Raw genomic sequence first — 13,420 nt, 5'->3', positions numbered from 1 at the left:
CAACTGGACTGGACTCGGAAACTTGACCTGACTCGGGAAACACAGCTGCAACTTGACTTGTCTTGGAAACTCGACTTGACTCAGGAAACACAGCTGCAACTTGACTTGACTCAGGAAATGCAGCAGTAACTCCATATAGCTCTGGTATGGCAGCTGTGACGTGACGGAGCTCTGTTTCCGCCGCCATCTTGTGAACGGGCTCCGCCGTCGCCGCCATTGTGTGAGCGCGCGCCGGCGCTGCCGCCATCTTGTGAACGGGCACCGCAGTCGCCGGCATTTTGGGCACACGTTCTGACGCGACCGCCATAGTTTGAGGTAGACGAGCGGATCCAAGTGCAAACTTTTATTGTATGGACGAGACATAGACATGGTCAGGCAGGCAGGGTCGAACAACGGCAAGCAGGTGTATGGACAGCAAACAAAGAGTAATCCTGAAACGAGCGAGGGTCAATCAGCGGCGTACGTAATCCAAATGAGGGCTAGGCAGGAGAATGGTTAGACAGGCGAGAGATCAAAACGAGATAACAAACAAACTAAGACAAAAAGAACACGGAGGGAAACGCTTTGTATGACTGCTAATGAATCAATACTCGGCGGAGAGTGACTGGAAGACCGGGGCTTTTATACAGTCCGTGATTGGTGCAAATGGTAAGAGCAGTGGCTGAAGGGAAATGGAGTCCGGGGTGTGGTGCAACAGTCAGTGTGTGAGAACAAGGTGAGAGTGACATCTGGTGGTGAGCGGTCCGCAGCTCACCGACCAGATCCGTAACAATATCTATGTGATGTTACTCTGTGTTTTTGCTTTTTTTTTTTAGTTTTTTTTTTAGGTTTTTAATTTGATCTAGGAAGGATTTTTGTAAATTCAGAAAGATTCTGTGCAATTCACAATGAGATTAAATTTCATTCTGCATTTATTTTAAAATGCATAGGATTATTAATTTAATGATTATTTAATGGGATTATGATCTTTGAAGGGCACCTATTATGCAAAATCCACTTTTAGAAGGTGTTTGGACAAAAATGGGCGTTGGAGTTGTGTGTAGACAGCCATCTTAGAGGGATAAAAATACATACTCTTTTTTTTTTCTCTTCAAACTTCATAAACTCAAACCAGGCTCAAAAACAAGCACTTTGGAGCCTGTCTCCACAATGACGTCATATTTCGGTAGCCCCGCCCACCGCTATTGACTGACAGGTATTACCATATCCTCAGCTATTTTGTCTGTGTGTGTGACCGGCTGTGTGGAAAGCAGTGTCCCATCAGGAACAGCCTTGCTCTGTTTCATGATCAGAAAAACGTTAAGGATGTTAATGTTTCTGCTGTAAATGTCTATTTTTTTTTTTTTTTTTTTTTTTTTGGGGGGGAATTTTACTAAATTTAAAGTCTGTGTACAACTACGAAACAAGTTTTAAATATAGAAATACTAAAGATGTAAATAAACTGCCAGTAGGTGGCAGCAGGTCACCGTCACTGAATGATTCATTTAAGCAAAGAGTAAAGTGATAAAAAGTTTAAAAAAAATGTAAAATTTAAAAATGTGTTCAGCTATATGTAAACCCAAGCATTAACTCTTAAAAGAGAAATTGAGTGTCGTAAAGCTATTACATGCAAAGATTTTGTCATTTTGTATAGGTATGAATATATAGCCATACATGAATACATTGCAATATACCGAAAATGTGAACACTAGTGTCTCATATATGGAAGTGTACCATTTAATATATTGCATTATCTTTTCTAATACATTCCTAGATTTCATAAGATAACACTGTCCACTTATTCATATTTATTTTGATTCATTGTATTGTGGGGGGAATTTCTGCAGGCTGGTGATGAATGGATGAGCTGCTGGACGCAGGTATCTACAAGAAAAAAAAAAAAAAACATATTTTTTGTTGATAATAGTATTGCATCCATTTCTGAATACTTTACAGTACATAGACATTCAATATTTAATTTTACTCCAAGTCCAACTACGTCAGGTTTAGGTTTCTCTTACCTCTGAGCTGTTGAGACCATAGAAATGACTGGGTCTGAAATCAGAGGGCTGTGGAGGTAAAGGAGCATACTGCACCTTTGGATAAAACAAAACAAACAAAAAAAAAATACACATGTACTGTTTTATGCCTTCTTACTGTGAAATGCCATAAACAGAATGACACTGCCAGACTCCAGTATTACAGGTTTATAAACCTCACTGTATTATGAAAAACCACGTTGCCACGTAAAAAAAAAATTACGAGAAAAAATAGTCGAAATGTTTCGAGAATAAAGTCAAAATAATTTAAGAATAAAGTCAAATTGATGATAAATAAATAGGTTAATTCTAGCACATTCTGCTTGCAAATGGCCCAGATTAGGAGAAACGGAAGAAATTCCAAAGTCTCAGCTTTCAAAATCTTTAGCAAAATAGCAAAATACGAACAATATGTCTGTTGCAATAATGTGTTTTTCATGCTCTTTAATGTGGAGTGACAGATCACTGTATTTGCCTCAGTTTAAGCGCCATGTTCTGATTATAATTAGACATTCTTTTAATTAAATTAGGCTAAATTCCTTCTGATGTTCCTTCATGTTTATTTCATGCTATAAACTTGAATTAAAGAGTTAATTTGAAAGCTGAGTTGTGTTATATTAAAAGCAGCAGAGCACAAAACTATTGTGATTACTTGTGTCTGGTGCACTGCAAATAATAAATGGAAGACGTTAATTAGTGGGGCTTGGCAAAGGCCAGCTTCACTATTACTATCTCACATACTTCTTCTAGATTCCGGGCAGATTTCGGCGTATAACTAGTCCCGCACCGGACCCACAAAACAGGTGTCAAATCGTGCGGCTTATTGAGGAAAGATGTGCTATGACTTTTATAAGTGATCGGGTGTACGATGATCGTACACATGACGAAAAATCCCATAGACGTAACATTGCGGCCGACTTTGACGGGCCGTAGCGCCGAGCGAGAGTTTTACAGAAACCTGTGATTCAACACATTTGGAGAGCTGTGCGAGAACATACCTTGCAATGGGGTATAAGTTGTACCCCTGGGGTGCAAGAGCCCCCCAAAGTGGCCCCATAGACTTACTATGTCCCATAGAGGCCATTAAAAAAAAACAGGTTTTTCTTCTGCTATGGTAATTTACATAGGAATTTTGCATTGAACATAACTGTGGATCACAGTATCATAGAGACATGGGGGTGGGCTTGTTTGACTCAGGGCAGGAAACAGCCAATCATGAATCACCATAGACACTTCCTAGCAACCACTATCGAGCACCCTAGCAACCAAAACCCAAACAGGCATGTTTTCAAATCTGAATGTCATAGAGACATGGGGATTGGTTTATATCATTCATACTGGCATGCGGCCTTTGGAGAATCGTCATTGGCCACTCCCTAACAACCACTCAGAGTACCCTAGCAACCGTTTAGGAACACCTATATCTTTGCATCAAAACATCGTAGAGGGCTCATGCTAGCAAACAGAATTCTTAAGATGTTAGTCATGCTAGCAGTGATTAGCTACATGCTAATACTGATTAGCTAAGTGCTAAATAAGGTTAAAAACATGCTAAGAACTCTGTAACACTCCATAGTAACTACCTGTGACAACCAATGACTGCCTACTAACACCCTAGCAACTACCCCGAGTACCCTAGCAACCACTTACAGCACCCTAGCAACCAAGGGCCGAGTTTGCCACGGCAAGCACCACTCACATTTTCTTCAGGAAATGTACATTCTAGTTATTACTACTACTTCCAATCATTTATTGTATTATACAGAGAATAAAACAACTTGTTAATTCATTTATATACCTTAAAAAAGACAACAATATAACGTATGTTAACGAGTTGAAGCACACTTCAACCTTTATAACATTTTATTGTTGTTTTTAATTGAATACATGCGAGGAATGAAAATTTGGATGCTGCAGATATTTTTACGGAGTAGACCTAGGTGGTGGAATTTTCACAAAGAAAACCGTATCATTTAATGAAACGAATGTCTGATTGTAATCGAAAAGATGACTGATTCACATGATTCACAGCGATCTGTCCCGCCACACTAAAAAGCGTGAAAAACACATTATTGAAAGGCAAATTATTGTTAGACAAAATATTTTGCTATAAAACTGACAGATTTGAAAGCTGAGACTTTGTTTTATATTAAAAGTACCAAAAGCACAAAGCTTATCACTATTATTGGGTGGCTGGTGCATTACGAACAGGCCTAATGAATGCAATCAAAGATGTGAAATAATATTGCCAAGCATTCTGTCCTTGCAAGTATAACACATTGGTATGATTTCTGCTAATGATCCCACATATTCAAATAAATTTCTGTGGCCTGGAATCTTCTCCCAGTGCTCCCAATCCAGCCAATTTGCATGTGCAGGATATACTCTCAAAATATTACAACTTTAATTGCTACTATTTAATTCTCATAATTTTATACTTTATTCTTATAATATCTACATTATTCTTGAAACATTTCTACTTTATTCTGGTAATTTCGACTTTATTTTCACAATATTTAGACTTTTTTTTAATTGTAATTTCTGCTTCATTCTCGAAATATTACGACTTTCATCTCGTAATTTTAGATTTTTTTTTAAATTATCTTGTAACATTACACTAAAACCCCATCTCATGTCAGAAATGAATTTTACAACAAATTGTATTAACAACAAAAACCTGACAAATGTTTTTTGACAAATTATTTTGAGAGTAGCAGGTTTGTTGAATTACAGTTTGCTTAAATATTTTTTTTAGGCTGATCAGGGGGAGAACATGTCTGTCTATCAGAAAACACGATAGTTGAACTCAGGCCTCAAGTTGAATTATAATACTGACCAAATATTTCACACGTGGTCTAGGAAATTTTTCCAACCTGTTATGCGACATTTTTGCAATGCAGTGTGTAACAGGGTGTAAGTTTGAAGCTAAATAAACCCATTACTAGCTACAGTAGAACAACGGGCTAGCAGATGATTAACATTTAAAAAGAATTTTAATGGATACATAAAATCTTTTTTTAAACATTTTCATATTCAGTATGAATCGACACAACAGGGTGGACATGTTGTGTTTTACACTATTAAATGAATCTTCTAAAATGAGGAAAAGATTTAAAAACAAAACAAAAAAATGCTTATGATGAATACGTACATTTAGCGGTGTACGTAATGGCACACTAATGTGAAAGTAAGCTTATGAAATCCTGTTTAAAAAAAGAAAATTGGCTCATTACTCACCTGAGGAGGACAACAGCATGCGTTGGCTTTACAGGCAAATGCTGACAGAAAGATGGAGATGATAAACTCAAGCACGGCGAATACCAACAACACACCTCTGATTCCACTGAAAAGAGTCTGAGAAAAAAGTCTATATTAACACAAATAAAAGTAACAAAATCAATGATAATTACTACTCACACTGTTACATTGAATACTCAGCAGTCCAGAACCCACAATCCTTAAGGTTCATATGGTAATGTAATATATTTATCATAAAGTCATATACACCTATGATGACTTGAGGTTGAGTAAATCATGGGGTCATTTTCATTTTTGGGTGAACTATTCCTTTAAGGCTTGTGTACTGACCACACAGTGATCCTATAGTAATTACTAAATAAATGTGAATACAAAAGTTGATAACATACCTCATACAATCTCACTAATCGATAACAGTCATAATCGCTGCAGTAAGTGTATGGCCCCATAACCAAATCCAGTGAAAGTAAAATAATGGCGATGCCTGCGGTTATGGTACTGAAAACGTTCATTCCAAGTGAAGCGTTCACCTGTAGGCCAATCAATAAATTAGCAAGAACTTTGAAACGTTGTGTCAGCAAGTTAATGTAGATAGAAAAGTATCTGGAGTGTGCTTAAAAAGTACACTACTTGATTATAAAAAAATAAATAAAATATATAATAAGCAGGGTCAAAGCACCAGTGGCTGTACGTACCAAACACAAACTGGAGGGTGAATTAATTTTATTTTCAGCAGCAATGCAGAGCGAGCCAGCGCTAATGTACTGAGAAGAGAGAGAAAGAGAAAAATTGAGGCTTGCGTTGGAATATGTAGCTTGTATTATAAAAGACAGAACAATTAATTGTGTAATTGTTTCTTACGATGAGAGATCCCCAGTAAGGAAGACCGCTAATGACAAAGATGAATTCTGCATTAACTGTGAACACAATGCCAATCAGGAAAGTCAGCACACCGATCATTATCTGGACCGTCTGTTTTAAAAGAAGAATAAGATATATTAATGAAGGGGAACAGTGTAAAATACACAATATTTATGGCAGCTGTAGTTACAGACTTGTGATTGTATTAGAAAAAATATCCCAAAATACACTCTTTAAGTGTTGAACTATCATGTGTAAATGTCACTGTATTTGCATGATTGGATTACGTCACATTTATTGATACTTTGCAACTCCTAAAACATCATTCTTTGTCACTGATACACTGTAAAGTTGACTATTTCACTCTGTTAATGATAAACCTAGGCACCTAGTCCTCAAGGCAATATACACACACATAGAATAGTCAGTTATTTAGAATTATGAGACACTTTTCACCCCAAGGGCTTTCGGTTGGCCTTTTAGAAACGCCTGAATTCCTTGTAGAGGTGAAACTCCCACCACCTGTTGTACATAAACAGGTACAGGAGCATTTGTCACCACAGGAGCGCTTGTCAGCATCGTAACAGGTGTTGTTTGTGTTGGCGGTTGAAACTGGATGACGAACGCTGAAGAGTTCGCGGGTGCTGGACCAGTGCTGGACATTCTGCTTTCTGAATCACAAACTGACCTGTACGAAACCCTAGTAAACCAAAACAGGTATGATTGAGTTATTAATGAAATTATTTATTGAAATAGTCTTCATAAATATTCATCACTAATTTCTGTGTACATCACAGCTGTCACGTTACGTGACAAAGGAACAAATGACTCGGACCTGAAGACCTGAGAGATGAACTAAATATTCTGTTTCCTGTACAGATCCTATAGATGTTGCGCAGATGCAGTCAACACTAAATGAATGAATCGCTCTTTGAAACTACTAAAGATTCATTAAAAATGAACACATCGTTGAATGACCCATCAATACAAGTGATGAGCTGTCGGTTTCCTCCAAACATGATTCTTGGAACTGAGCTTCATCAGATCAGGGAATCTTGTTTCTCACATTTTGAGTCTTTTTTTGAAAAAAAAAAAAAATTCTAATTCTAAATGCAGGTCTGTTGCAAGTATACACTAGAGGGACATAAATAAATGATGCTCTTTTGCACAACAAGCAAGCTAACATGTATATTTGCTCTATACATAATTTAACAGCATTCAGTCAAAGAGGGTAAACAGTCATTTCACTGAAATGTGTGCGTCCATTTTAAATGCTGATTGTTCTTTCTCTGTCTATGGCATGTTAAAGAACTTTAAAACCAAGTTGCAACAAACTAGGCTGAAATCAGTCATGTATATTTGAGCATTTTAATAGCTTTAGATTATTTGTATTTGTATTCATAATTTAACAGCATTCAGTGAAAAAGGGGAAACAGTCATTTAACTGAAATGTGTTAGTCAAGTTGTGTTTTTCCCTTGTATTTACCTGTTTGGATTAATGTTTTCCATGGATGACCTTGCCAGTAGATCAGACCTTTCAAAAATAATAAGCGCCGTGTTTCCTCGGCGGGTTTTGGTTACGTTTTTTTTCGCCAAGTTGTGTTTTTTCGTCTGTTTTCCATGGATGACCCTGCCGTCCTCGTCCTCCTGCTGGAGCAGGGGGAACACTCTCGCGAGGATCACACCGCAGACTTTGTGTTCCTTGCAAACTTAACACATTTCCCGGACAGCAGCCTCTGCACGTTCTATCGGACCGGACTGAACACCACCGCACGAGCACGGCTGTCTGGGAAAGGTCCTCGAGAGAGCCTCGCCGCCTACATTGAGTGGGTGCTGGTGTCTTGTAAATCGTCAGTGACTGTGGACGATGACACCAGCCCCACTCGAGACCCAGAACCCAGCCAGACCACACTTCAATTCGGGGAGCCTGAGCCCGAGCCCAAACGTTTTAAATGTTTGTTCAATACTGTGACGGTACCATGATAAAAGCTTCAGCAATTATTTTAACACGAAAGTGTAAATAAATACAAGTGCGTAAACAGAGGTGGAAAGAGTACAAAAATATTCTACTCAATTAAAAGTACCATTACATTAATGAAATTTTACCTAAGTACAAGTAAAAGTACCCGTCTAAAAATCTACTCAAGTAAAAGTAAAAAGTAGCTCATTTGAAATTTACTAAAAATTACTTTTACATTTTAACAGTGGGAGGGGGCGAAAATGTGATAGGCCAAGGGTGTCAGTTCCTGGAGGGCCACAGCCCTGCGCAGTTTAGATATAACCCTAATTAAACACATGTGATCCAGCTAATCTAATCATTTAGGCTTATTTAAAAACTACATGGTATGTGTTGGAGCAGGGTCTGAACTATAAGGAACTGAACTTGATACTCCTGTGATATAAAAACCTATAAATCTCTAACTAGTTGTTTTTAATTAAAGAAATCAGTTATTTATAATAATAAAACATTTGGGCCGTTACGAGGCAAATTAAATCAGCATCAACAAAATTCATCTTGGCAGTGCAGAGGAAACAGAAGCTTCATCTGAAGTGCCATTTAGATGTAGCTACACACTGTTTAATTGCACTAATTTCTGGAGAAAAAATGGCGCTCATGTGATAGTGATTTACTATATGAATTGATATAAATATATACACTTTTGCCCCTATATCTTCAATTTTGTGATCATTCTAAATGCATTTTAACAGACTAAATCACATAGTGAAAGGACGCACTCTAAATGCGCACTAGTCTGATCTGCTAGACTTCAGTGCTGACTGTAGGAGTGTTTTGTTTGGTTTTTGCAAAATACTGATAATAGTTTTCAGGGAACATTTTTTTTTACCTCAGTAATTAATGTGTTTTACAATGTAACGAAGTACAATGCTTCAGACATATACTATACTGGAGTAAAAGTAAAATTACAGATTTCAAAAATTACTTACAGTAATGTTTTGTAACTCGTTACGTAATGCGAGTTAATGTAATTCATTACTTTCCACCTCTGTGCATAAAACAGAAGTATTTTTTTTTTTTTTTTTAAATTACACAACCCAAAGGTTCTTAGGGTGAGACAAGTAATAAAAAATGAAATGAAATGCAAATCAGATCCTGTTGGACTGCTTCCTTATTTTTTAATGCAGAAGTACAGTTTTCTGTAAATGATTCACTGTAGGGTAAATAATGAGAAGAATAACAAAATGCAGTAAATTGTGCTACAAACCAGATATATGTGCATAATTAAAACAATACATTAAAATAATACAGTAAGAAACACCAGTTTGCATGATCAAAAAACAAAACGAGCTGCATTGCGTGGTTAAAAACAGCTGGAACGTGGCATGTAAGCATTTAATGCCAGATCGTTGAGCTTTATCCTCTCTACAGCTTAATTCACTGTCTATTGGACATTGTACTATGTAAAGTTTATATTGAGTAAATAATAATTGTTTGTAAACACAAACTTCATCTACTACTAGGGGAGAAGGTGAAATATCAGTTGACATATACAGAAATATTTTTAACAGACACATATATGGCATTCATATTTACTGTACGTATATAATAAACACCTGTGATAAACGCTAGTCATAAATCGTTCCTGACTAATCCCGGTAAAAACAGTAGTAAATTCGCAGTAAATTTGACACACGCACAAATCAAATCTCGTGATCTTAGCATCATATATGAGAGAGCATACTGGACTTACCGATGAATAAGACAGAGGCTTTGGTTTAAAGCGATCTGATCAATGACGAACTCACGCTTGTTAAGTTTCGATTTCCATGCAAACCATCAAAGCGCCATCCCGACTGTGATTGGTCCATCCTGACGCTAAACGGCTGTGATTGGCTCACCGCTTGTCCTTCTTAAGTCACTTCATTTTTTGTGGAGTTAAAACTAAATTCCGAGTGTTTTCCGGAAGGAGGAAACATGTTTGCTGCTACTGGATGGTAACATAACAGTCTCTCTGTTATTATGAACCTGCTCATTTGGTGTTGCCTTAAGTAAGCATTTATTTAAATACTCCATCATACATGCTTGATTTTTTTTCCTCACATTTTGGTGTTTAGTTAGAACTGGTTTAAAGTCAATTAAAAGTCGGTCTTTTGCTGTAGTGTGTCAGTAAGAAATATCAGTTTACATTTCCAAACATTCATTTTGCCATTAATTGTAATGATCTAGTGAGATTTTTGTTTGCACAAGGAGTCTGACAACAGTGAGTGTTCTGCACAGAGATCTCATCATCATCCAGTCTGTTTGGAATGACATGAAGAAACAGAACAAACTCAGACAGACTAAATCCAGAAGAACTGTGACAAAGTCTCCAGAATGCTTCAAGAAACCTACCTGCAAAGCTGCAGCACTGTTAAAAGTTTTAGGCACTTGTGTAAAAATGCTGTAAAATGAGGATGCTGTCATAAATAGATTCTCTTTATCAATTACCTTCTATTAACTAAATGAAATCAACATTTGATGTGACCATTCTTTGTGTTTACAGCAGCTTTTGCCCTAGGTGCACTTGTGCAGAGTTTTTCAGGTAGCTTTGCAGGTAGGTTTCTTGAAGCATCTTGGAGATGTTGCCACAGTTCTTCTGGATTTAGTCTGTTTCAGTTTGTTCTGTGTTTCTTCATGTCATTCCAGAGCTTTTGGTGAGATCAGGCTGTTGTCAGACTCCTTGTGCAAACAAACATCTCATAGATTTTACTTCTTTTGTTATTTTTTACCGACACACTCTTTTCATTGTTGTTGAAAATATGTCTAAAACTTTTGCACAGTACTATATATATTTTTCTTCTTTTGTTATTTTGTTCTTTTCATTGTTGTTGTATGTCTCCACGTGTACTTCAAGCTTTGGCAATACTGTATTGTTTACAGTCATGCCAATAAAGCAATTTTGAATTTGAATTTAAGAGAGAGAGAGAGACTTTTGACTTTTAAACACACTTTATTAAACATTTAAAAAAAGCCTTACATTACGCATCCAGCTCCTCACATTACAAAGTTATCAAGAAATCCCTCACTTCACCTCACCAGTTAAATATTAATTCCCCATCCTCACAAAATGACAGCAAAACATCATTTATACACCATTTGAACTCAAAATCATGCAAGTTATCAGTCATTTGAGAGAATCTATATTCCATTCGTATCCTGAACTCCATCAATGCAGTAAAATATCGGAGAACATTTATATTTTGCCCTTCAGCAGCCAATCTGCGAGACTTGGCTTGCCCCATAATAAAATTGGCTAAGGTACACTGTCGACTGTTTGCTCTAGAATATTTACATCCAAAAACAAACAGTGTCCTGCAAAAAACAAAACCCAAACCTCCAATTAATCTCTCGAGCAATATAAACACTGAAGCTAATCTAAAACACTCAGTAAAAACATGAAAAACAGATTCAGATAAAGAACAGAAATAACAGGATGGAGAAACATTCAAGTTAAATTTGGAAACATGAGAATTAGTGGGCAGAGTACAATGTAACAGCCTCCACTGTAGATCCCCAGAACGTTTAGGAAGAGGGCCCTTATACAAAGTTCTGCAAGAAGGAAAGAGCTCAGCAGGGATTGTTAAAAAAATCCCTCCACTTTGTGTCACTTCTATCTTTAATTTGGTCAAAATAAATTGTCTTAACACATATGTGGTAGAGGTCTCTCTTTCCGGCCACCTGGAAATCGAGCTCTTGCAGCCTATTAAAGGACAGCAACTTTCCTTCCTGATCGTTATAAAAACAAACATTGGGAGACACAATTACCTTGGGAAAAGAAACTCTGGATGGACGCCCTGACAGAAAACAGTTAATAAACAGGAGAAGTGTGGAGGGAAGAGCTGCTGTCAGCCCACCAATGAACCGTTCTATAGTTCTAACTGACTTAAAACCAGCCTGACTGCAGATATCTACCACTGACCTCCATGCTTTAGAAGAAGTGTCAACTAGATCGGAAAGTTTAGTCATTCCTTTTTCCATAAAGGATTTCACAAGTGCATTAGAAGAGCCAGTATTGTAATCTAGTAGAGGGTTATAGAACAGTGGTTCTTCCAGGTCAAAATGATTCCTCTCATCTCTACCCGATTTAAGAATGGACCAAGAGTTTAGCACAGAATTATAAAACATTACATCTGGTGAAAATTTTCCGCTAAAAGTGGACATTAAAAACAACTGCCTGTCGAGAACAAATAGACCAAAAGTCCCGAGCAGAGCTAATCCAAACAAAACCCACTGCTTACAGGCCTCAGGATAAAGTAAAGAGATTTAACTTATGCCACTAAATCAATCAGCCCTTGTCCCCCTTCATTAACTGGCAAGTAAAGACATGCAGGAGGAAGCCAGTGATAGCCATCCCAAAAGAAATCAACAAACATTTTCTGTAAGTGCTGCAATAAAGCTTTTGGTGGGTCAAGAACACTTAAGCGATGCCACATCATAGAAGCTGCCAGATTGTTAATAATAAGCACTCTGCCTCTGTAAGACAATTGAGGCAGAATCTCCTATCTATTTAACTGACCTGAGATTTTCTCAAAAAAAACATCCCAGTTTTTCTGAATAAAATGATCAGTCCCGAGAAAGACCCCCAACACTTTAAACCCATCCAAACTCCAAGAACAGTTCTGAAGTTCACAATGTCCTGAGCAGATCTAATAAAAACAGTAACATCATCAGCAACAAAGTTTAAGCAATCTTGTTTTTCAATAAGAAAAGAAGAAAAGTGTTTTCGCAGATCATTGTCAGTGATCTTCCAGAAATTTGCTGAGAGGTTCGGGCCTTATCATAAGCGGGACAGTTTGTGTCGACAAACAACAACAGAATAACAGGAACTTCAGGGAACGTCAGAGAGAGATGGAACTTCACAATCTTCAAACTCAAGATGGTTCTTGGGGAAGAACAGGACAAGCTACAGAGACACTTTAAGAGCTTCAAGACTCTTCGAGAACTGACTCCTGAGACATTTCATGGATAGAGGCATTCTGAGCTACGAACGATTTTTATATTGTTTATAACACATATACATGGGCATTTTTTAGTCATATATTTATCATACAAAATCAATCAGGCCAATTCATGAGTGGTTTATCATCATCATGCTGCAAGATATGGTCAAACATGACATGATGTGATTCAATCATTTGTCCATGACTAGAAGGTCATAGTGATGTAATTTTGGTTAAATCTTAAAAGATCCTTAAGAGATTTTTTCTTTAGTTCTCTTTCAATAGTGTAATTTCAATGCACATGTATTACCATTATCTGATTTGTTTTTGAATGGTTGAATGGT

General features: G+C 37.1%; 1 protein-coding gene across 1 annotated transcript; it reads right to left on the bottom strand.

Annotated features, from left to right (window-relative positions):
• Nucleotides 1-1,583: 1,583 nt before the first annotated feature.
• On the bottom strand, nt 1,584-9,943 carry LOC127162583 (membrane-spanning 4-domains subfamily A member 4D-like). Its single transcript, XM_051105377.1, has 8 exons — nt 9,848-9,943; nt 6,594-6,837; nt 6,138-6,248; nt 5,972-6,040; nt 5,666-5,806; nt 5,256-5,372; nt 2,001-2,075; nt 1,584-1,863 (listed from the first exon to the last, which is right to left on the bottom strand). The coding sequence occupies exons 2-8, from the start codon at nt 6,798-6,800 to the stop codon at nt 1,798-1,800; spliced, it is 786 nt and encodes a 261-aa protein (XP_050961334.1). The 5' UTR covers nt 6,801-6,837; nt 9,848-9,943; the 3' UTR covers nt 1,584-1,797.
• Nucleotides 9,944-13,420: the final 3,477 nt, after the last annotated feature.

This window comes from Labeo rohita, unplaced genomic scaffold (assembly GCF_022985175.1).
Source record: "Labeo rohita strain BAU-BD-2019 unplaced genomic scaffold, IGBB_LRoh.1.0 scaffold_976, whole genome shotgun sequence".
NCBI lineage: Eukaryota > Metazoa > Chordata > Actinopteri > Cypriniformes > Cyprinidae > Labeo > Labeo rohita.
The sequence above is the reverse complement of the archived record's forward strand: the minus strand, read 5'-3'. Positions and strand labels throughout refer to the sequence as shown.

What these genes read in the sequence shown, in the direction of transcription:
- LOC127162583 (XM_051105377.1), bottom strand. Translation starts at nt 6,800, where the DNA reads ATGTCCAGCACTGGTCCAGCACCCGCGAACTCTTCAGCGTTCGTCATC. An exon ending in GCCAACCGAAAGCCCTTGGG is followed by an intron (nt 6,249 to 6,593) that starts GTGAAAAGTGTC and finishes CTTTTAAAACAG; the next exon opens with ACGGTCCAGATAATGATCGG. An exon ending in ATGGTCTCAACAGCTCAGAG is followed by an intron (nt 1,864 to 2,000) that starts GTAAGAGAAACC and finishes TTTTTCTTGTAG; the next exon opens with ATACCTGCGTCCAGCAGCTC.